At 36.3% G+C, this 26,458-nt stretch overlaps 1 protein-coding gene across 4 annotated transcripts in view; it reads right to left on the bottom strand.

Annotated features, from left to right (window-relative positions):
* The window catches only part of fmt (phosphatase 6 regulatory subunit 1-like protein fmt), a 477,658-nt gene that overhangs the window by 243,557 nt on the left and 207,643 nt on the right, over positions 1-26,458 (bottom strand). For all 4 annotated transcript variants that reach the window (XM_090388378.1, XM_090388363.1, XM_090388382.1 and 1 more), the window contains exon 10: positions 7,268-7,420. In XM_090388378.1, the coding sequence (XP_090244504.1) occupies positions 7,268-7,420 (153 nt within the window). The remainder of the gene's footprint in view (positions 1-7,267; positions 7,421-26,458) is intronic.

Genomic DNA, 26,458 nt, shown 5'->3' with positions numbered 1-26,458 from the left:
ATTTTGCATCGACATTCACACGTGAGGAGTTATTCAGCGAGGGGAATGCCAGAGGTGTATTCAACTCTAGCAGTAAGCTACAGAATCTTGAAATAACTGGGAGTAAAGTGGAGGAGAAACTGTTGAAGATAAACACAAGAAAGGCACCCGGGGTGGAAGGGATCTATCCAGTTATATTAAAGGAGGCAGCAAAGGAAGTAAGCAAACCCTTAGCCATAATTATGAGACCTTCCTTGGACTCATGGGAGGTACCCATAGACTGGAAATGTGCAAATGTGACCCCAAATCACAAAGGAGGATCAAAGGCTGACACAAGTAATTATAGACCTGTGAGCTTAACTTCTGTTCCAGGAAAATTAATGGAGGCACTGGTAAAGAAGCACTGCAGGATCATTTAGACAAGACTTCAGTTATAGCTCAGACACAGCATGGTTTTGTTAAGGGGAAGTCTTGCCTGACCAACTTGATTGGATACTATGATGCAGTCACAAAGGAACTGGATGCAGGGAATAACTTTGATATTATATACTTGGATCTTAGAAAGGCTTTTGATACTGTTGCACATGGAAGACTGCTACACAAATTGGAGCAGTGTGACATTGGAGGCAAATTGCTGCTATGGATAAAGGGGTGGTTGAGGGGGAGAAGACAGAGAGTGGTAATCAATGGACACTGCTCATCGTGGACTAATGTTATTAGTGGAGTCCCTCAGGGCTCAGTGTTGGGTCCATTATTGTTTTCTGTATTTATAAATAATATTGATGATGGTATATCAAGCTTAATGTCCAAGTTTGCAGACGATACAAAGGTTGGCAGGGTTGTCAAGGACACTACTGACACTATGCTGCTGCAACAGGATCTCGAAAGGTTGAGCAGATGGGCTGAGAGGTGGCAAATGAAATTTAACATTGACAAATGTAAAGTACTACACATGGGAAACAGCAACCCCAGAGCAACGTATCAACTCTGTGGTACTACACTGACAGTGGTAGAGAATGAAAGGGACTTGGGGGTGGTTGTGCAGACAGATATGAAGTTCTCTGAGCAGTGCAGACGGGCTGCAAGAGTAGCTCATGGAGTATTGTCAATGATATACAGGAATTTTTCCAGCAGGGATAAGGAGGTGATTATTCCATTGTATAAGGCAATGGTCAGGCCACACCTAGAGTACTGTATACAGGTCTGGAGGCCTCATTTCAAGAAGGATGTAGAGCTGCTGGAACGAGTACAGAGAAGGGCAACAAGATTAGTGAATGGAACAAAGGGGAACTCTTATGAAGAAAGGCTTAAGTTTTGCAAATTACAGTGTCTGGAGACTAAGCACCAGCAAGGTGATCTGATAGAGGTGTATAAGGCCTTGAATGGTTTAAGCATGCTCAATGCTGATGCGATTCTTCCTCTAGCTCAGAAAAATCACCTGAGAGGGCATAAATTCAAATTGAGGAAAGACAGATGTAGGATAGACGTGCGGAAATTTGCCTTTAGCCAGCGGGTGGTTGGTTGGTGGAACAGACTTCCATCCCTTGTGGTGGAGGTTGATAGCCTAAATAAGTTTAAGGCTCAGCTGGACAGGTATTTTGAACGAACAGAGGGGTGAAGTGGAAGTGGTTTTTTTTTTTTTTTTTTTTGGGCTGATGCTGCATAAGCTTGTTTTCTTGCATCAAATGCCTCTACTAATGCTAATGCTAATGCTAACTTCACATACAAATCTGCTATACTAAAAGTAGCAATCCAGTCACTGGAAAAGTTGTACCAAGAGCCACAAAAATAAATTAAACACAGACTTCACTATCTGCATCTTGAAAAGCCCATATTTTCACTATTCTCCAATATAATAACTGTACTAGATTTTATTACAGTAAAAATATGGCAACAGTATTTGTAAGTCAAACAGGAAACTTATGAAGTTGCACATTTCATTTTAAGTGCTACATGAAATGCCATTATTATTATAGACCATGTTTGGAACAATAAAAAAAAAAAATGTTAGCACTTGATATATAGGATCTTTTCAATTCAATTTTAGTTATTAGGGGATATAAATAAATAAATAAATTTTATGTTTATACTCTGGGAATAATTTACATAAACATAACCACCATGATTGGAGAAAATTCGCTATAACCATTTTCCAGAGTTGTGTGGCTGCAACAGAATCATGGTAACTACAGAATGAAATGCTCCGATTATGTGGTCTATAGAGCTTGGCATCTGATTGAAGTTTAGTTTCTCAGAGGATGGTTAGCAAAATGAACGGAGAAAGCATTTTTGCTGTTATAGTGAATTCCAGAACTAGGGATCATAAATTCAAAATACAGAAAATGAGGTGTAGACTTCATTGTAGGAAGTTTTCTTTTAGCCAGTGAGTTGTTCATTATTGGACCAGGTTTCTTCTGCAGGTAGCTGCAGCTAAGATTTTGAAGGAATTCAAGGATCAACTGCATAGTTCCTTACATGAGGAGGGAAGTGCATAATTTGTATTTTCTTATCTACTTTTTTTTAGTCAGTGCAGCAAAAGCCTGTGGCTTCCTTGAACTATATTGCTAATATTAAATACTGCATCAGCTTCAACAGCATTGTCTCCATCTTCAAAATTATTTAGTTTTGGGGGTGTCAAAAACCAGTAATGGCTGTGGTTCAAGCAGCTACTCAATGTCCTGATAGCTGGAACAGGACTAAGGTATGTCTGCCAGTGGCAAAGGTTGATGACGTAGTAGAGCAGATATCATCTTTTAAGGGCACAAAGTGTGATATTGTTGTACAAGTTGGCACTAATAATATTAAGAGTACGGAACCGGCGGAATTACTTAAGTACAAGTCAGTGTTGAAAAAAAGCAGTGAGTTAGGGTTGAATTTGAAAGTGTCTGCAATTCTGCCCGGACACAATAGGAGGGAATATATGATGAGAGCCTTGTCAATCAATTCAGCCCTGGAGAGATTGTGCAAGGCTCAAGGGGTAGAATATTTCTCAGCCTGGTCTGTGCTTGTTAACAGCAGAGACTACTTCTACAGAGATGGGATACACTTAAATAGAAAGGGTGCAAGAATATTTGCTATGCTATTGAGGCAGAGTTAGGTGGATCGGAAAATTGCTAGCTTGGGGGGATACACGGACTAATAGATTAGCAGTAGCCGCTGGCAGAGGTGAAAGTGATTCTTGCACTACTTCTATTGAAATGCAATTGAGCTGCAGTCTGGAAAGCAAGGCAATGGGGATTTCAGGATGGCTGGGAGTCATAGTGGAACAAGTAAATACATGGGCTGTGTTAGGGTAATTAAGAGTAGAAACAGGTGCATGTATAATTGTGTGTACACCAATGCTAGGAGTATAGTTAATAAAATTGATGAGCTTGAAGTGCTAGTCAAGACATCAAAGGCAGTTATTGTTGGGAAACCAGAGATGTGGTATCACACAGACATAAGCAGTGCAGAATTGGAATTTGAGGAGTACAATGTGTACAGAAAGGATAGACAGGAAAGGAAGGCAGGAGGGGTTATGCTGTTTGTTAAAAAAAAAACACAAAATCTAAAGAAGTGCATCCAATTGATGTTGGTGGAAAATGCAATGTTGAGTCTGTTTGATGTGACATAAGCACTGGAAAAGGAAAAATCAGAGTAGGTGTGTGTTATAGGCCTAATGAATCTGATGGTACAATGAGCAATTGTGCAGAGAAATAGAGTGGCCCAGTAAATCAGAGTTTCTTATAATGGGGAATTTTAATTTCCCAGAGATTGACTGGAATTTGTGGATTGGTCACTCACACACACTAGCAACACTTTTGTGGATTTACTGGATGATTATTTTTTACAGCAGCATGTTCGGGAGTCAACTACAGGGAGTAATACTCTTGATTTGATTATCAGTAGTGATTCTTCATGCATTAAGAATCTGCAGATAAAGGAACCACTAGGTGGCAGTGATCACAGTATGCTGAAGTGGGATTTACTTAGAGAGGTACAATGTGTACAGAAAGGACAGGAAGGGAGGAGGGGTTATGCTGTTAGTTGAGAAGCACATAAAATCTAAGAAAGTGCATCCAATTGATGTTGGTGGACAACTCAATGCTGAGTCTGTTTGGAGTGACATAAGCATTGGGAAAGGAAAAATGAGAGTAGGTGTGTATTATATGCCTAATGAATCTGATGAGTATAATGCACGATCTCAATTGTGCAGAGAAATAGAGTGGGCCACTGAATCATAAAGTTTTATAATGGGGGATTTTAACTTTCCAGATACTGACTGGAATTTGTGGGTTGGTCACTCCCACACTAGCAAGGCTTTTGTGGATTTATTGGATGATTGTTTTCTATAGCAGCATGTTCAGGAGGCAACAGAGGGAGTAATACTCTTGATCTGATTATCAGTAGTGTTTCTTCATTCATTAAGAATCTGCAGATAAAGGAACCACTAGGTGGAAGTGATCATAGTGTGCTGAAGTGGGATTTACTCAAAGAGGTAACTACCATCAAGGGTAAAGGGAAGGGTTTTTGCATTCGTAAAGGTGATTACAGTGGTCTCGGACAGTATTTAAATTCTATATGGTGGGACCAACTGATGATGTTACCAACAGCAAATTCAAAATGGGAAGCAATAAAAGAATTAATCTTGGAAGCTACTAGGCTTTTCATACCAACTAAGAAATATTGTTCAAGATTTAGGCCTAAATGGATGTCAGATGAACTAATTTGACATGTGACAGAGAAGAAAAATGCATGGGATACATATAAAATAACAGGTGATGCAAAGGCCTATGATAGATATAAGCTGGTCTGTAATCAAGTCACAAAGGAGGTTAGGCAGACGAAGGCAGATTACAAGAAATCTTTGGCAAAGAATGCAAAGAAAAACAGCAAAGAGTTCTTTACTTATGTAAACTCTAGAAGGAAGGGGATGAATCAGATTTGTCCACTTGATATCGATGGTTCAACTGTTGATAATCCTGCTCAAGTAGCTAACAGAACTAAATGAATATTTTGCATCTACATTCACACATGAAGAGTTATTCAGGGAGGTTAATGCCAGAGATGTATTAAACTCTAGCAGTAAGCTAGATATCTTGTAATAACTGAGAGTAAAGTGGAGGAGAAATTGTTGAAGATAAACAAAAGAAAGGCATCTTGGGTGGATGGAATCTATCCAGTTATATTAAAGGAGGTGGCAAAGGAAGTAAGCACAACCTTAGGCATAATTATGAGAGTTTCCCTGGACTCAGGGGAGGTACGCATGGACTGGAGATGTGCAAATGTGACCTAATCCATAAAGGAGGATCAAAGGGAGACACAGGTAATTACAGACCTGTTAGTTTAACTTCTGTTTCAGGGAAATCAATGGAGGCACTGGTTAAAGAAGCATTGCAGGATCATCTAGACAAGACTTCAGTTATAGCTCGGACACAGCATGGGTTTGCTAAGGGGAAGTCTTGTCTGACCAATTTGATTGGATACTATGATATAGTCACAAAGGAACTGGATGCAAAGAATAAATCTGATATCATATATTTGGATCTTAGAAAGGCCTTGGTTACTGTTGCACAAATTGGAGCAGTGGGGCATTGGAGGCAAATTGCTGCTATGGATAAAGGGATGGTTGAGTGGGAGAAGACAGAGAGTGAAAATCAATGGACACTGCTCATCATTGACTAATGTTATTAGTGGAGTCCCTCAGGGTTCAGTGTTGGGTCCATTGTTCTTTTCTGTATTTATAAATGATATTGATGATGGTATTTCAGGCTTAATTTCCAAGTTTGCAGACGATATGAAGGTTGGCAGGGTTGTTAATGACACTAATGACAGTATGCTGCTGCAACAGGATCTAAAAAAGTTGAGTAGGTGGGCTGAGAGGTGGCAAATAAAGTTTAACATTGACAAATGTAAAGTACTACATATGGGAAGCAGTAACCCCACAGTAACGTATCAACTCTGTGGTACTACACTGACAGTGATAGAAAATGAAAAGGAGCTGGGGTTAATTGTGCAGGCAGATATGAAGTTTTCTGAGCAGTGCAGATGGTCTGCAAGAGTAGCTCAAGGTGTCTTGTCAATGATATACAGGAATTTTTCTAGCAGAGATAAGGAGATGATTATCTCCTTGTATTAGGCAATGGACAGGCCACACCTTGAGTACTTGTATACTTGTCTGGAGGCCTCATTTTAAGAAGGATGTAGAGCTGTTGGAACAAGTACAGAGAAGAGCAACAAGATTAGTGAATGGAACAAAGGGTTTCTCTTATGAAGAAAGGTTTAAGTTTTTCAAATTACAGTGTCTGGAGACTAGACACCTGTGAGGTGATCTGATTGAAGTGTATAGTCTTGAATGGTTTGAGCATGCTCAATGCTGATGAGATTTTTCCTCTTGCTCAGAATAATCGCTTGAGAGGGCATAAATTCAAATTGAGGAAAGACGGTGTAGCCTTTAGCCAGCGGGTGGTTGATTGTTGGAACAAACTTCCATTTGTCGTTGTAGAAGTTGATAGCTTAACAGATTCAAGGCAGAACTAGACAAACATTTGGAGCAAGTGGATGGGTGAAATGAGGGAGTGTTTTGTTTTTTTTTTTTTTTGGCTGATGCTATATAAGCTTGCTTCCTTGCATCATGTGCCTTTGCTAATGCTAATTTTAACATCACAGGGACCAAACTTACATAGAGAAAAGTCATTGCTGATGTGAAATTTTAAATATTAAATAACTGTACCCTACACCTAGGCATATTTCATTTAGGTAAGTTAATTATTAAAATATTAAAACATTTTATGCTAATGCTTTCATAAAATTTTATTGTTATAATTTCTAAAATAATGTTACAAAAGGGACTTTTGGGCTGAATGTTTACAGCTTACATTCTGAATATGATAAATAAATCGTCTTAAATCAATATTTCTTGATTCTCAACAAAAGCAAAGTCAAATGGTCAGACCGTAATAGATATTAAAAAGGAAAAAAAAAGAGTCACTCACGGAGAACCACTGTCCATCAGCCCCAATGGACAGAAGCAGAAATTATCCAGCTGCTGTGCAACTCATTTGAGTGCCAAATGGGTACAATCTGCATTGCAGAAGACAGTATCACAGATTTGGATTATAACCCAAATGCACTGGTTTAACATTTCCTCTATCTCAGTTCTGTCAAAATGAGAGAGAGAGAGAGAGAGAGAGAGAGAGAGAGAGACCTATACATACTTATAAACTCAAACTCCTCATAGAAGCTTTTTAATTTATATTACTTCAGAAACAATAAGAAATTACCCAAAGATTCTTTTAAACACACTCACCATGAGGACAGAAACTGTACCAAGTCTTGTCAACTGTTCATTAATGGCATGGGTATTTGTAGAAAGTAAAGCAGCTAAAAGATGAGCAACCTCTAGACGTGTGCAGCCTAATGGAGGGTCAAGCACATCAACGGTTGTAACAACAGGTGGCTTCTAAAAAAATTAATATAAATGAAATATAAAAATATAATACAACAAAACAAAATAAGTAGAAAATAAATATTTCTGTGCTTAGATACTAAATTCTATTACAAGTGAAGCCATTAGATATACAACAAAACTTGGATAATTCAAATATGCCAAACTATCCTGTTAATTATCCAAGGTGGATCTTGAATTAAGGGGGAAAGGATGTAGATATAACAAACAAACTTAATAACTAAATAATTTCATAAGCTAGTTTACTGAACATGTGTTTGGAGTCATGGCAGATGAGTTTTCAATGAGACTATGAGGAGAAACTTTTCATGTGTAATTTTAAAAATTCTAAAAAATGAAAACTTTGTACATAAATGCTTTTAAATATTAATTTATTCTCATTTTGACTTGGTGGCTATTCAACAGTACAGTGAAATTTAAACCAAAATTTTCCAAAAAAATCATTAAAAAATTTTTATTCAGGAACATCCTCAACATCAAAATACGTATCACATAAATTCAATTTCACAAAACTTTTGCTTATGAATTCAAAAGAATGTTTTCAATTTTGCTCCTACAGGCTGAAACTGGAAAATTCAGGATAACAACTGTGATCTATTGATGAGTACTTTTAAAGTTCCCCAAACTTCAAAGCTATTTTCATGCTGCCTTTTACTATAAACTGTGTCTACTATTAATTGGAAACAGATAAGAAATGGCAACACATACCATGCTTTCAGGATAATTTGCATATTAATTCTTCTTCAATCTTTATCTACTGAATTTCTAACATAATACTGATAATTTTTATTATGAAGAACAGGAAATAATTACTGAAAAACAAAAAATATCTTCGCCAATTTATTAGGACCACATCCAGTGTTTACCCAAATTAAAAAATTAAATTTAATCCAAAAACAATTGCCAGGAAATTAACAAGGTGTTGAAAAGTGACAGAAAATACTGGATTACTCACATAACAAAACTGTTCTCAATTTCTGGAGTAATATTTTCTTATTAGAATTAGTAGAGGCATATGATGCAAGCAAGTAAGAATATACAGCATCAGTCAAAAAAAAAAAAAAAAAAACCCTCATTTCACCCATCCATTCGCTCCAAATGTTTGTCTAGTTCTGCCTTGAATTTATTTAAGCTGTTCACTTCTACAATGACAGATGGAAGTTTGTTCCAGAAATCAACCACCCCACTGGCTTAAGGCAAATTTCTGCACATCTATTCTACAACTCTCTTTATGTCCCCTCAGGTGACTAATCCAAGGCAAGAGGAAAAATCCCATCAGCATTGAGCTTGCTCAAAACCATTCAAGGCCTTATACACCTCAATCAGATCACCTCGCAGGTGCCTAGTCTCCAGACACTGTAATTTGCATATCTTAAGCCTTACTTCATAAGAGCAACTCTTTGTTCCATTCACTAATCATGTTGCACTTCTCTGTACTTGTTCCAGAAGTTCTACATCCTTCCTAAAATGGGGTCTGCAGACATGTATACAGTACTCAAGATGTGGCCTGACCATTGCCTTATACAAAGGGATAATCACTTCCTTATTCCTGCTAGAAAAATTCTTGCATATCATTGAAAGATACCATGAGCTACTCTTGCAGACCATCTGCACTGCTCAGAAAACTTCATATCTGACTGCACAATTAACCCCAAGATCATTTTGATTCTCTACAACCCTGCGTGTAGTACCACACAGTTGATACATTACTGTGGGGTTACTGCTGCCCATATGCAGTACTTTACATTTGCCACTGTTAAACTTCAGTTGCATCCTTTCAGCCATTATTCTCAACTTTTCTAGATCCTGCTGCAGTAGTGTACTGTTATTAGTGTCAATAACAACCCTTGTATCGTCTGCAAAATTAGACATTAAGCCTGATATACCTTCATTGATATCATTAATAAATACAGAAAATAACAATGAACCCAACACCGAACCCAGGGAACTCCCCTAATAACATTAGTCTATGAAGACAAGTGTCCATTGTTTATCACTCTCTGTCTTCTCACATTCAATGATCCCTTTATCCATAGCAGTAATTTGGCCCCAGTGTCACACTGCTCCAATTTGTACAGTGGTCTTCAATGTGCAACAGTATCAAGAGCATTGCTAAGATCCAAATATGCCATATGAAAATTATTCTTTGCATCCAGTTCCTTTGTGATCAACATCATAGTAACCATTTAAATTGGTCAGACAAGACTTCCCCTTAACAAACCCATGCTGTGTCTGAACTATAACTGAAGTCTTGTCTAGATGATCCTGCAGTGCATCTTTCACCAGTTTTTTCACTGATTTCCCTGAAACAGAAGTTAAACTAACAGTTCTGTAATTACTTGTGTCACTCTTTGATCCTCATTTGTGAATTGGGGTCACATTTGCAGATCTCCAGTCCATGTGTACCTCCCTTGAGTCCAAGGAAGCTCTCATAATTATGGATAAGGGTTTGCCTACTTCCTTTAATCCACCCCAGGCACCTTTCTTATGTTCAACTTCAACAGTTTCTGCTTCATTCGGCTCTCAGTTATTACAAAATCAGTTTAGCTCACGGCCAGAGTTTAATACACCTCTGGCATTCCATTCTCTGAATAATTCCTCATATGAAAATTATATTCATATTAAATGAAATACTCATTCAGTTTTGCTAGCTACCTGAGCAGGATCATCAACAGTTGAAACATTGATATCAAGAGGACCAATCTGATTCATCCCCTTCCTTCTGGAGTTTACATAAGTAAAGAACTCTTTGGTGTTTTTTTTTCTTTGCATCTTTTGCCAAAGATTTCTCATAATCTACCTTTGCCTGCCTAACATCCTTTGGGACTTGGTTACAGACCAGCTTATATCTGCCATAGGCTTCTGTGTCACCTGTTAATCTACAGGGTGTCTCAATAATATTGGTACAAACGTTTAGGGGAGGTAGGTAACATCCAAAGGAATGTGAATCGCATAGGAACCCATAACCGGAAACGTCACCGTAGTCGTTAGACGGCACTGTTCATCAGTTCCCAAGAGGGAAAATTTCTCGTTTACTCATTCAAGCAGTAGTCGCCGCATGAAGAGCCTGCTTCGATATACGAACTGTGAGCTGGCAGATATGCACCTAGTGTATGTCTGCTAGCTCACATTGCCCTCTGCCTTCTAGCAGAGGGCAATGGACGAGCTGCTCAACGAATTTATGGAGAAGGCTTCCCAGACAGACAGACATGTACCGGACCACCGTTTGTTTGCGTGGGTGCATCAAAATCTGTGCGATTATGGGTCATTTAGCGGTAACGTGAGTAGTATGGGCAGACCACGTTCGATGCGAACTCCCGCCATGGAAGAAGGTGTTTTTTTTTTTTTTTTTTTTTTTTGGGTAGTTGTTGGCACATCAGCTTCTGTGGCCATAATGCACCTCCCACGCTTTTTGCAGTACTTTGATCCAAGCCCGAGGCAGGATTTGAACCTGCCACCTTTGGGTTGCCAGGCAGGCACTTTACCCACCCGGCTAGCCCGGTCGGCCTAAGAAAGTGTGTTGAATGCCATCCAGAATAATCCTACTACCAGCAAACCTGCCTTTGCCTTAGGAGTGTCTCATTGCAGTGTACAGCGTGTCTGTCACGATGATTCCTTACACCCCTTTCATCTCCAAAGGGTTCAGTTACTGCTCCCCCAAAGATCATCCTGCACGTGTGGCTTTTGCGCAGTGGTTTCTCCAAGAAAGTGTTCAAGACTTTGAATTTTCCGGCCTATGTTTTGTTCACGGATTAGGTTTATTTCACTCGGGAAGGCTTATTCAATCAGCACAATACTCATGTGTGGGCTCACGACAAACCACACGGTGTGCGCCCCCATGCGGCACAACATCGCTTCGCAATAAATGTGTGGGCAGGTATAGTCGGTGACAGCTTAGTCGGCCCATACCTGTTACCATCCCGCATGAACTCTGCTAAATATCGGATCTTTCTTGAACAAGTGCTACCCGGGTTACTTGACGACATTCCAGCAAATGTGAGATGCAACATTTGGTTTCAACATGACGGGGCGCCTGCCCATTATGGAAGGTGTGTTCGTGACCATTTGAACACGCGTTTTGGGCGTCGATGGATTGGCCGTGGTGGACCTGTTGCGCGGCCCCCATGCTCACCTGATTTATCGAGCCTTGATTTCTTTCTGTAGGGGCCCCTTAATTTTATAGTGTATGAATCACCTGTGGAGATGGAAATGGATCTCGTGGTGAGACTCATCTGCGCTGTGCTACTGTCAAAGAAACTCCAGGTGCGTTCGACCGTGTCCGCCAATCCATGCTGCGTCGGTGTGGCGCATGCATCGCATCTCTTGGTGGAACCTTCGAGCATCTGTTGTAACATCATGAAATGCATCCATCTCGTACTCCATTTTTAATATTATGTCAAATAAATGTTTGCCACTAATTACTCTCTTGTGTCATTTCTGCTTCTTGTGCCTCTGCTACTACTTTGCCGTGACGTTTCCGGTTATGGGTTCCTATGCGATTCACATTCCTTTAGATGTTACCTACCTCCCATAAACGTTTGTACCAATATTTTTGAGACACCCTGTATATGTATCTCATGCATTTTTCTTCTCTGCCACATATCTCATTAGTTCATCTGACATCCATTTAGGCCTAAACCTTGAACAATATCTCTTAGTTAGTATGAAGAGCCTAGTAGCTTCCAAGATTAATTCTTTGAATGCTTCCCATTTAGAATTTGCTGTTGGTAACATCATCAATTAATCCCACTGCATAGAATTTAAAAACTGTCTCAGACCACCACAGTCAACTTTACAAAAGCAAAAACTCTTCCCTTTACCCCTGATGGTATTTACCTCTTTGCGTAAATCCCACATCAGCACACTGTGATCATTGCCACCTAGTGGTTCCTTTATCTGCAGATTCTTAATGCATGAAGAATCACTACTGATATGGGAAGAGGATTTTTAGTTGTCTGGCTTTAAAGAATACTTGTACCTAAAGCCACCGTGCAAGGGTAGAAGACTGTGCCAATAAACAAGACTTTCCTATCTGTCCCACAGTCACTCAATGGGATTGTCATCTGATCAATGACTGGGCTGGTCAGATTTCAGTCAGTCTGGCAAGATGCTTGAAGTCTTCTTCATGTTTATCAAACCACTGTTTCTTGCATCGGAATGGAGGATGGTTGTATCATCTTCAAGGTATTCATCAATAGAAATAAATATACAATACTGCCATGTTTATCTGATGTATACCTACAACAACAACCTTCAGATATGCTCCAGCATTTACAATCCTTCAGTCGGTTCAGGGGACCAAGCGTATGCCATAAAAAACATACTCCTTATCATTACACCTCGGCTAGCAGTTTGTACTGTTAGTACACAACAGGATGGTTCCCTCCATTAATGCAGTCTTCCATTGGTGGTAAAAGGCAAAACTCAGAACTAATTGGACCGCAACATATTTCTAATCCTCCTGAATTCATTCTTTACATAACTTGGTACTGGCAGCCATATTTTCTAGTGAATCAGCCGCAATGGATCTTTACAGACATTATTCAAAAATTTAAACTGTAATCCACAAATTTTTATTCAATTTACTGTTGTAATGCACATGTTATATTAAAAACAAATAGTCATTTGTTTTGTCAAACTTTATCAGCCCTTATTCAAAAAATCCCATGTTCATATACAAATTTTTATTCAAATTACTTCTGTATGCTTCTTTGTAGGATTCTTAATATGAGGTAGGTAGGTAGTGATGCTTGTGACATTTCTATGTTAAATGCAGAGGCTAATTATCTGTCTTGTGGCAAAAATCACGCTTCATGATACACTCTAGACATCACACTTCTTGCTCACCTTACATTTTTGGCCAGAGTTTACATCTGTTCACAGATTTTTTCAGTTTTTAAATTTGGTAGAGCTTTCCTTGTCAGTTTGCTGAACTGACAAGGACATACGTGGAAATGAATTTTGTCATGGAATTTTTTTTTTAAATTTAAATATAAAAACTTTGTGCCTAGATGCTTTTAAATATTAATTTGTACTTATTTTGACCTTATTCTACAACAACAGAGCGAAATTATTACCTAAAATCAGATCATAATTTTTTAATGCAGTGATAGCATCAGTAAATTATTTGTTTATCATTTAATTTAATCATTTAATTCTAGATCAAAAATCCAGATAATTTCAATTATTTAAAACCTGCCAATGGGTGTGATAGCCTCTATTTTTAAAAGCTGTATTTGTGTTGCCATCTATTAAAACTGACTACTAGAAGTTGGAAACAGAAATAAGAAATGGCAGTATTGAAAGGTTTCAAAACAAGTTGTATATTTAATAGCCACTTTATCTACCTCACATATCACTTATGAAACAACCTTGAAAAACATAAATTTCAATATTACCCCAGTTCCTGCAACACAAATTTATGCACATATTCTTGAACAGGTTAAAGATTCAAATGACATTGGCCTCTGAACATTTGGTAAGTGCAGCTACCTGCTGTAGCATCTGTTAAATGTGCACTGGCAATCATACATTTCTGGAAATCTGTGAGAACCTGTCCATTTCCCATTGCAGTGAACTAATTTGGGAATTAATCCTGTCACATAACTTTATAGCACTTGCCTGCAAATGTAATTTCCTTCACACTGTCACCTCTACGATGTTAAATATTCTGCACAGTGTTGCATACAGCTAAAACATCTCTGGTCCTAATAAAGTAGCCAGACAGTACAAGCGCAAAAAATGAATGCTGTATATAGATAAAAAAACTTAAAATATGATATAACAATAGAGGAAAATCACTTAAGACCACAACATTTATTTAATAAGAAAAATATTCACTTATTTTAGGCCATCCCTTTTTTCTCTCATCTATTTTTTCATTTTCTTCAATTCCTAAGATAGTGGAAGCAACTTCCCTTAGTATCTGTCTTCAGTAAACTCGGCAACCTAATAGCCAATTTTTAAACGAAGCATGTGGCCCACAATACTCTATGAAATATCCATATCATTTAAGTCCAAGTGAAATAGAGCAGGCCCTTGTTATAAAGCGGTTCGCTTTACGCTGATTCGCTATAACACTGTTCTTATATTATAACCCATATCTGATTATAACGCCCTTTTACAGATTAAATTTTTGGCATATTTAATGAAACCGTTTCATCAGATCGAGTCAATAGCTTGAAATTGAATAGCAAAACAGCATTAAAACGTTTCCCATGCCGACTTGAGAAATTTTCTTTATTTTAATTTAATTGCTAATTTAATTGCAGTACATGACTTGTTACGTAGTTCCGAAATCAACATTTTAAAAAATGATCGAGTATGCTGCTTGCGATATTTGCATTATATGCATTTATCCGAAGTCTAGTCATCACTCAATACAGTATTAGACATCGTGCGTAACGGGCAGTTTACTCAAATATTGTATCATAATTAATGCAACCAATGCAGTTACATTTTCGAAGAGTTAATAATGGCGGATAAGAATGAAAAAGCAACATCTGGGTGCAGTACGAAGACTACAAATGTAAGAAAAAGACTAAATTTGAAAATTAAATTAGACGTTTTGGAGCGAATCGATTCTGATCAACGACAAGCGGATGTGTGCCATAATTTAGGACTGGCAAGTTTAACTGTAAGAGCAATTATAAAAATAAAGAATTAATTTTAGCAGCGGGAAAGACAGCTGTTCCACTGCAAGCAACTAGGGCTAGGCCAGCTATTAGGATTGAAATGGAGAGACTTTAACTAATTTTATTGAAGATAATATCCAATGCAGAATTCAGTTAAGTTAAATATTATTAAAAAAAAAAAAAAAAAAATAATAAAAGAGAGATTGGCCTATATGATGATCTGAAGAAAACTCACCTAAAAAAAAAAAAAAAAGAAGAATGTGGAATCATTTAAAACTACTAAGGGCTGGTTGAATAGATTTAAAATTGAGGGAGAAGCCGCAAGTGCAGATCAAGAAGCGGAACATTTCAAAACAGAACTTGTTAAAATTATTGAAGAGGGGTATTATGTGTTATACTTCTCAACAAATGGGTGTTTTTAACATAGACGAAGACTTTTTTGGAAACGAATGCCTAAAAGAAGTTTCACATTGAAACTTCTTTTAGGCATTCGTTTCAAAGCGACGAAGGATCGGTTGACTTTATTGTTGGATGGTAATGCTGCGGGAGATTTAAAATTAAAACCCCTTTTAGTTTACCAGGAAGAGGGCCAAAGTACAATCCAAAATCAATTAAATTCATGATTTTAATTGGAATTTTAAGTTTAATTCTGATACGTAAGTAGTTAACACATAATTATATACATATGTATTGCAGAATATGGCGCTCGCTTAGCGTGGATTCACTTAGTGCTCTGTTTTTCCGGAACAAATCATCAGCGTTAAGCAGGGGTTAACTTATCTCAGCATTATTCACTAAAGTTATCCACTCATCAACTAGTTCTGGAGGTTCTGAATCTTCCATGGTTATAGCTTTGAGTCTGGCACCTACGTTCTGAAACAACTTGGAACTGCTTTAGCTGACAACTCATACACCATGATTCTAGAGGATATAAACTGACTAAATGGTTATTCATTTCATGTAGAAATTTATTCAAAATGAAGTGCTGTTAAAAGATTTTAAACCACTTCCTGGTACATGTATTGAGCCTTCAATGTCATGTTTGGAAGGATATCATTACACTTGCAGGTTTTAAATTTATTCTAATAGTTAACAGAAAATTTTTCAGGGTGCAATAAACAATTGAAGAAAACCACAATATTTACTAATTTTATCAACCTTTATCAGCCATTATTCAAAAACTCCAATGACCATTTTACTTATTATTATTTTAGGAGTCACTAGTATCGATATTATACTTTTAAAACACCCTGGGCTTTCTGATTTAACAATGAATACTTGAACTTTTTATGAGTAAACAGTTAGAATTCAGTGTATAATTTAAAAAAAAAATTCTCTGGTAAACATTTTTAAACAATTATTTCTTAGGTAAACAATTATTTAACAATTATTAACAATTATTTAAACAATTAAGCAATTTGTTTCAATTTCATCTATATTAAAAAAGTCACAGGGTTGATGTTCTCAATCAAGTCCATCACTCCATTAATATTTTTTGCTTCCTTCTGTTTACTAAAGAAGTTTCTCCACAGATCAAGAGTGATATTATGTAAATATTTCTGGAAAACAATATGCCTCATTGCACTAAAATTCCAGCCCAAAACATTTCCCAAAATGTTTTTTTTTAGCTGAAAGCAAAGTCCCAAATAATGAAAGGTTAGTTCTTATTTCTTTAAAGCTATTGACATCTTTATTGCTAGTCACCAAAAGCTATGCAGAATCGTATTTTTATTAAATCTTATATTTATTTTTCAACATCGATGATAATGTATTGGATAGTATCCTAAATCTCTTGGCAATGTCACACTTTTTCTTCACTTAATTTTCTATTTCTCAGGTGATTTGTACCTTCTTCATTATACCTAATGTGTAGTAAACTACTTTCACTGATATTTTTCATGATTAAACAAAAATTAAAGATTAAAAATATTACTCTACTGTCCCTCAACTTAATGTAGCGTATCTTAAAATTCACATTTTTTCCATAAAATTGCTAGGTTCAAAATTCTTGTTGGGGTATTAATGTTTTGATTAGATAGAAATAAACCATGAGAGAACATTAAAAGGTAAACTAAAGATTCAACATTTATTTTTCAAGGCAATTAATATAATAAATTTCTTCTTCTCTTTGGTATCCATCTCACACTTAAAAAAAAAAAAAAAAAAAAAAAAAAAAACCACCAGAATGGCATTCAAACCTCTGTCACAAGTACCTAACTTCAGAATACTGCATCTACTATGGCTAAAATTTAATGATATGATTCTATATAAGTCAATCCCTGTGTTAGACATCTAAAGAATTTATATAAGAAATACAGAAAAATAATTTTTACACTGTGCACTGAAAAAGATATATTCAATTCACTAATGTTTGTACTAAGTCTTATTTCATTGCAGAACAGTATTGCAGTCTGTCTGTCTGATATTGTTTATATGACAGAACATCAGTTTAAATTCATGTTATTGTTAAAGAGAACAATGACAATAACTGTACTGTACCTCTAATTAAGTAGGTATATATGATAGTAAGGTCACCAAACTTTCACTGAGAGTGTTTTGTTGTTTCGGCATCCCAATAGTGAATTTGTAACTTTGAATTATCAACGAAGGTCCTGAATTTCATTTGAATTATTCAAGATTATTTAACTACTATCCAACAACAAAAACAACAACAAAAAAATTGAATCATCCACAAATTAAGTTTTACCGTACATTTCATACTAACTGTGCTAAAACAATAAATATAAAAATTTTGAACTGCAGAATATGAATAACAAAGAAAATCACAACATTGAAATTAAAAATTCCAGGGAAAAATAAAATCTAAATATTTGCCCCTATTCAAGCTACAGTAAGTAAGATTATCAAAAATGCATTACAAAAAAGTCAAAAATCAAAATAAAGATCAAAGAGCAAAAATGTATTACACCATATTATAACTCTTTAAGTGTTGTGATGAAAAGGAGAAAAAGACTGCTTGTGGAAACCAAAATTCAGAAATCAGGTTACAACGGAGATTAAGATTATTTAAGTTTGGTTGTAACCTGTAACCACATAGTGTTGTATTCAGATGTGATATGGTTCACTAACTGTAGGCAGGCATTACTGAAAAGAACAATAATTTCCTCCATGAGCCTCTCTGTATGCTTATTGGCTTTGTATTCTTAGCGGCTGAATGTAGACTTGAGCTTTTCTCTGTACTACTGGACAATAGTGAAAACTACAGTTGCTGCTGGTGAACAACCATATTTTTAGGAAATCACTTTTGCTTTTATTGTATTGTTAGAGGCATAGTTCTAAATACAGTATAATCATTTTTGGTTACATTTAGAAGTATCTCTCAAATGCATGTTTCTGTTATAGAACTATCAATATGATAGCTATTGCTATAAACACTAATTGACACTAAGAATTTTCACCAAACACTTTGACCTTTCCATTCTTAAATATGCATGCATTAATTACACTAGCCAACAAACAAACAAAAAAAAAAAAAAAAGTAAATAAATAAAAATTATCATACCCTGGAGCAATATCGGCATATTCTAAAAGAAATTGATCCACTTGTACCAATTTTCCAATACCAAATTTACAACTCTATCATGTCTCCATTGAAAGACACTGAAATTTTAATAATGCACAAGAAAAAAAAAGTAATAATTTTTAAAATACTTTAATCAAACAAATGGTGTACTACATGCATTTTATTTCCTTAGAAATATTTGCCATTCAGTTTTTATGGCCCATTTTGCTTTCCCTTTTAAGAAACAAGCATCTCTTCCTCATGACAATATCCCAACTATCCCCTGACTATGGCCCTGATATTTAGAAAAATCAAGCACAGCATTAAATATCCTAACATATCATCTGCAATAAAGCCTATTCATGTATTAAAGACCTACTGATCCTCCAAAAATCATGCAATAAAGGAAGCAGTGATGAATGTAGCGATGATTTTTGTGTTGAAGACTTTGCTGGACCATCCACTTCAAGAGATTTGGACTACCAACCAGAAAATTATAATTGCCACACTTAATTATGCAGTAAGAGTTGAATGACTTAGTTTGTGATTTAAACTTATCTACAGAGCAAACACAACTCCTTAGTTCTAGGTTACAACAGGAAGAGTTACTTGAAGCAAGAACTAAAATTACAATATATAGAAAACATAAAATGTTATCAAAATACATTTTAAGGTAGATAAAGGTGTTCCTGAAAAGATATTAGTGGTCTTCTAAACGAACAGGTACAGAAAATAATCCTAATGAATGGCATGTATTTTTGATTTTGTAAAATTAAGTTTAAAAGCAGTTTTGCTGCACAATGGAAATGCATTCCCATCAGTTCCTTTACTTCATGCTGCTGGTTTGAAAGAAACATGTGAAAGTATGTTCAAGATCTTGAATGCAGTAAAGTACCATTACTTTTCTTGGAATTTTTGTGGTGATCTCAGGGTAATTGAATTACTAACTGGTCTACAGGGAAGTTGCAGAAAATACTGTTATTTTTATTATTATTATAATTTTTTTTTTTTTGTTTTTGGGACAATCATGCAGCAGAAAAACATTATACTGTGCAGCAGTAGGTTAAAAAGGGAGGAATTTTTAACCCAGAGAGAAATAATATAAAATATGTTCGACTGGTTGAACCAAAAAATGGTTCTTTTTGACTTTTGCATATAAAGCTTAGATTAAAGAAGATTTTGGTAGCTAAGGGAAGTTTTTCCCAGTTTAGCAGATGGAAAACTGATAGAAGGATTTTTTTTCATTGTGCCTCAAATAAACTGCTCAAAGATGATATATCTGAATTAGCAGCTCAGAAGAAGGAAAGATGGTAATTTTGAATCTCTGGTGTTAACTCCACTGCAATATTATGAAGATATGGGCTTGAATGTCTTTGAAAATTTATTTTCTTCATTCCATTCTGAAATCTTTTCTCAAAATTTGGGTTTGTAAATAATGAGCAAGGAGAACGCTTTTGTTATGTCATTTCCAAAATTGAAAAGTGGTACCGTTGGCTCACTGTGCCAAAATTTATTGGGTCACCAAATATTGAAGGGTAAACAGGAAAAATAAAATAAATAATAATAATATTAAAAAAAAAAAAAAAAAAAAAAAAATATATATATATATATATATATATATATATATATAAAATGTGGTTATTATTTTTGGATTTATGTATTCTTTAAGAATTTTTGTGTGTTCTTCTGTGCAGCATTAATGCCATTGTTATTTTGCCTTTAGGCCAATTGTACATTATACGCACCAGTATATATTCGTTTAATTGTAGATTGTTATCGATTAATGGTATTTTACATATAAGTATTATTGTTCATACAATTTTGTAATCAAGTTAGCCTAGATTAGGTTATCTTCATTTCATGTGGCCTATACATTTTAAATTAAGAGAAAAGTATAACGCTAAACGATAACGATTTTTCATAGCATTTTGCTAATGAAAACATTTTTATCTGTAGCAAGATAAATCCTAAATTCTTGTATAAATTTATATAATAATACTACATCTTAAAGACTGTACAAATTTATAAAATAATATAACGTGTATATATATATATACACGAAAATTTTTGAAAGTTGAAAAAATTATTAAAGCAAATTTAGCTGCTGTCTGATTCTTTGATATGTCATTTTTATCCAAATAAACATTACAAGAAAAGTCCTCTACGAGGTCAATCTGAATATATCAGAAGTCTCCTTACTTTCAAAATCAATTGAAAACCTTAAAAACAGCAGAAGAGATGATAAATTTAAATGCCATCTAGATGATGAAAAAAAAGTTGGCAATTGAATTGAACCTGAATTTGAGCAACAAAAAGTTGACAATGAAAAAGAATGTTTGAGAAAGAAAAGTTGGAATGATAGAGACACCAATTTTAGAAAATCCACCTTTTTAAACATTTTAGACAAAACAATCCACTTGTTGAAAGACAGGCTTAAGTTGATCATAAAGCATAATGATTAATTCCAGTTTCTATAAAATTTGAATTACGTCACAGAAACGAGGATCGATGAACTGAGTAACAATTTTATGAATTTGTAAATTCAGCTTACAGATGGTGATCAAAAAGATACATCTAGATCAATTTATAAAAAGAATTAAAATGTTTGCAAAACCATTTCAAAGACAGTTATCCTCAATTTATATACAATTTCAAAGACAGTTATACCCAATTCATATACAATTTAATGGGGTCATTGGCAAATCTGTGTGGCATTGAGAGTTCATATAATGTTTTGTCAGTACCAGTGGCTATCACAGAATGAAGCTTTGCAAAAATGAAGTTAATCATAACATATCTCCATTCCAAGATAACACAAGACTGTTTCATCACGGAATGAAGTTGAATGGATTAGCAACTTATCAACAGAAACATACCACTACCAAGGATTTAGACCAGGATAAAATGATCCAAAGACTGCAGCTATTAATTTAATCTTTAAAGGCAAAAAATTAACGGGAATATAATAATTAATTCTACTTGTTTATATTCAGCTTAGAATGGTAGTGGGCTTTGGCATCACAATCCTTTGAGGTGACTCTGCTGAACATCCTGATATTTTTGTCAGGCACAAATAGCAATCTTGCACACCACAGAAACAGCAAAAGGTATACTTTTAATTTTCCCAGTTAGCTACATTCTCAGATGCTCAACATCTGGTGAGTGGGCTTGGCACACCCAGATATCCTGAGTTGGAAGATATCATCATTGTTCTCTTTCTTAGTGATTCCCTTCTACTTCTGAGTCTCTCTCTCTCTCTCTCTCTCTCTCTCTCTCTCTCTCTCTCTCTCACACACACACACACACACACAGTAACTCAGAAATTTGTTTTTGGATGATACAGCAAAAGCCTCAGGCTTCCTTTCACCATATGGCTAATAATAATATGTGGAGCCCAAGTTTTGTTCTAATCACCAATCTTGCAACCAAAGTATAAAGAATATGGACATTTAGTAACATTGTAAATTTTCTTCCTCTGAGTTTTTGTTGTAAACCATCCACACGTAGAAGAAATTGTCAGGTTGACTGATATGCTGTCTTTGCTTCTGGATAAACATTTTAACAATACAATGCTAAGCAAAGAATAGAAAAAAAAAATCAGTAAAAACACAGATAAACAGTACACGTACTCACACTACAACTCTCTTTCTGTTATTGAAAGAGTGAGTTGGGAGGCAGACAGACAAGGCTGAACATGGTAACCCTCTCCAATGTGCCAGCCCAATGTTCGAGCCAATGCTCAAGCATCAGACAGCATAAAGAGATTCTCCACTAAGGAGAATCGTAGTCTCAAAGGAGTCAGCAGTAGTTAGTGAAACAGGAGATATACTGTTCAGAAAGGATAGGTGAAATAGGACCAGGGTGTGTCTTCCAGGGACTAAACTTAATGATATTTCAGAGCAGCTATTATCTTTTAAGGCTCAAAAGATGATACTGTTGTACAAATGGTGATATTGCTGTACTTAGCAGGAAGAGGGCAATATTGAGGAAAAGGTAACGATTTGGATTAAATTTGAATGTCTGCAATTCAGCCCAAACAACAGACGAAGTACACTATGTGGCCTTGTAAACTGAAGAACATTGTAAGCCCTGAAGAGACTGTGTAAGGTTCAGAAGCTAGAATTTTTGCTTGTTAACAGGAGTGACTGTTTTTACAGGGATGGGATACACTTAAATAGAAAGGGTGCAAGACATTTTCTGGTGCCATCAAAGCATGAGAAAGTGGGCTAAGTGGGTTGGAGAACAGCTACCCTGGAGGGACATACAGACTAATAGATTAAAAGCAGCCACAGGCAGAGGTGTAAGTGATTCTTGCATTGCTTCTATTAGAAGATACAACAACCTAAAGAGCAAGGTTTCAAAGATTTCAATGGTTATCATGGAACAAGCAAATACTTCGGATGCATTAGGGTTATGAAGAGAAAAAACAGGTGAACTACTACTAGGAACAAGCAGGCAACCCACGTATAACGCAGTACTTCCACAACGTGGTTTCGCTCTAACACGATTGATAAACTGCAGCAATCCTCGCACAACGCGGTACTTATATGATATGACATGGTTTCGCTCTAACATAGTTAGAGAATTGTGGCAGCCTAGCATAACATGGTATTTTTGAGCTTTTGTGGGGGGGAAAACTGCTATTATGTTATTTTTCAACATTTCCATTATTTTTTGTGAATTCCCGCTTTTGGCTCGTTAATCATTAGGCAAAAAAAAAAAAAAAAAAAAAAAAAATATTATTGGGAAATCCCAGTGTTAGGCTCTGTGCTATTGAACTTGTGCTTGTTGAACTTGTGGAAAAATCTAGATTTCAAAGTTTTATTACTATTGGATAGCAGCACACCAGGCCATCCAAAAGATTTAAGTCATCCAAATGTTGAAGTAACGTTCCTACCACCTAGTACAACTTCTTTAATTAGATCAAGGCATTATATCTACCTTGGAAACTCATTACATCAGAAAATCGTTACAATGGATTTTTGAAAAAATTGATTCTGAATTGAAATGATTATGGAAAATTGAAGTGATGGAGGCATGGAAACATTTTTCAATTGTGGACTGTATCTGAATCAGTTTTATCGCTCAAAGAAGTAAAACTGCCAACATTAAATGCGTGTTGGAAAAATGTATGGCCAGAGTCAATTCATTCAGGAAATATGGGTGAACTGACAGAAAACGGAATCTGTGCAACAGTAGAACTTGCTAAATCAGTAGGACGGAAAAGCTTTGATGATATTGACTACCGAAGCCCTCGTAGGTAGCACAGTTGGTAGAATCACTGTCATCCCCACACCGGGTGAAAAAGACCCAAGTTCGAATCCCGTCGATGATGGGAGGAATTTTTATGGGACTTTTTCACAATATGGCTCAGTTAGTCGGTCTCAGGAGAGGGTAGCATTGTTTTTTTTTTTTCTCCTGGAAACTCAAGTTTTTCGTCCAGAAAATTGGAAAATCGACCTCATAACACACAGAGCAACATAGTCTTAGTCGCTGATGTTCCTAAAAAAAAAAAAAAATAAAGACATGATTACTGAAGACGTTCAAGGATTACTGGTAGAAAAAGAGGCTGGCGAAGCAGATTTGCTGGAAATGGCATCAGAGGCAAATCAAATCAATTCAGAGGATAACGCAGATAAATTCTGAACTTCCAATTTTACACTAAAAATTATATAGAGAGGTATAAAGTTAGCCAGGCAATTACAATCTTAATTTTTGAATGCATATTCTTCAATGAAAGAAGCCCAAAGTTCCAAAGGGAGCTTCAAAAATGTTTAGTTCCATACGATGAAATTCACAAAGATCTATCAAGCAAAAAGAAACAAACCCAGATTAATGATCTAGAATGGTGTATTTTTGTCTGTTTTGTTAACGAAATGGTGTATTTTTGTTAGCTCTTGGAACGTAACCTCCCTTTTTGTCCTGGTTCTTAGTCCCATATAACACGGTATTGCACTACTTGAGATTTTATAGGAACCTAACTACCATGTTATATAAGGGTAGTTAGGTACCATGTTATATGAGGGTTATCTGTACTGGTCAAGTCACCAACCAAGTGCAGACATTGTGGGAATATCATAAACATGGTATCACTTAGACATAAGGGATTCAGAATTTGAATACAAGGAGTAATGTAGAGAAAAGACAGATGGGACAGGATGAGGGGGTGCTTTTAGTTAAGAAGTACTAAAAATCTAAGGCAGTGCATCCAGTTGACATGGGAGGCAAAAGAAATGTTGAGCAAGTTTGGTGTGACATAAGTAGGAAACAAAAATGAGATTAGTTCAACTGTTACAGGCCTAATGACTGATGAACATAATGAACAACTGAACAGACATATAGAGCGGATCAGTTAATCGAAATGTCTTATGATGGGGGATTTTAACTTTCCAGATATTGACTGGATTTCATAGGTTGGTCACTCACACAGCAGCAAGACTTTTGTGGATTTATTTGATAACTGTTTTCCAAAGCACTTTGGAGATGCAACGACAGAAAATACTCTTCATCTAATTAACAGTAGTGACTCTTGATATATTAAGAAGGCAGACATACCAGGGTATGTCTGCCGGGAGCAACTATTGATGATGTCACCAACAGATTGTCAGATTTTAAAGAGGGTAAAGAAAATATTATTATTCATGTGGGGACAAATGATATTAAACGTACACGATCTGACGATTTGTTGGAAAAATACAGGACCATGCTGAGGAAATGTCGCGAGCTAGGCCATAATGTCTATGTGTCTGCAATTCTGCCCAGACACGATAGGAGGGATTATATGTTAAGAGCCTTGTGGATTAACTCAAGACTTGAAGGAATCTGCAAGGCTTTAGGGGGTAAATTTCTATCAGCATGGCCCACACTTGTAGGTAGAAGGAATTTGTTTTGTAGAGACGGGATACACTTAAACAAAGGTGGTGCAAAAGTTTTTGCCAGTATTATTGAGGATATCTTAAAGGTTCAGGGAAACTGCTAGTTAGGGGGGATGTGGGTAATACTGACACGTGTTTATCTGATAATATTGGTCAAAGTAACTCCTGCACATACCTTAAGAGTTCTTATCTGTTACTCCAACTGGACGTATTATCTACATGTTCTGGGGGCAGAAACGTTTCATGTGAGCGGGTAGCTAATATCAGGGAAGAGAGCCTAAAAAACTTCAAGGGTTGTGTTAGGGTTGTTAAATATACAAGAACTGTAAATCTTAATTGTTTATACAGTAACGTTAGAAGTGTCGTCAATAAAATGAGCGAATTCAAACTGCTGGTTAAAACAAGTAACGCGGACATAATAGGGCTTACAGAGACGTGGTGCCACCCGGAAATTGCGGATGATGAGTTTCAGTACGGCTTGTATAATGTATTTAGGAAGGATAGGTTAGATAGAAAGGGTGGTGGGGTAATGCTTCTTATCAGAAGCAGCCTGAGTGCGACGATAGCTTTCCCGGATTCAGACATTTCACATGCTAGTATAGAGTCTGTATGGTTGTTGTTGTTGTTTGGTTTTTAGGAGCATTAGCAACTAAGGCCATATTGCTCCGGGAATATGCGGTGGTCATTCCCTTGACCTTTCCGCATCCTCCGTTTTTGGTGGTGATGGGCTCAAACCCCGGTCTAATCAAGAAGCTTGTGCTACGCACTGCTGCTCCTTCCCACCTGGCTACGGAGGCGCCTAGTCTGTATGGTGTGAGATAGTTGGAAACAAAGGTATAATGCGAGTAGGAGTAATCTACAGGCCAGGTGATTGTGAAGATTATGACAAAAGCCTCTACATGCAAATGGAATGGGCAAGTAAGCGTCAATGCCTTATTATGGATGATTTCAATTTGCCTCTAATTGATTGGAGTAAATGGGAAGGAAACTCGACATGGGG

Source organism: Mastigoproctus giganteus, chromosome 2, assembly GCF_048544385.1.
Source record: "Mastigoproctus giganteus isolate SK-2022 chromosome 2, ASM4854438v1, whole genome shotgun sequence".
NCBI classification, from domain to species: domain Eukaryota; kingdom Metazoa; phylum Arthropoda; class Arachnida; order Uropygi; family Thelyphonidae; genus Mastigoproctus; species Mastigoproctus giganteus.
The sequence above is the reverse complement of the archived record's forward strand: the minus strand, read 5'-3'. Positions and strand labels throughout refer to the sequence as shown.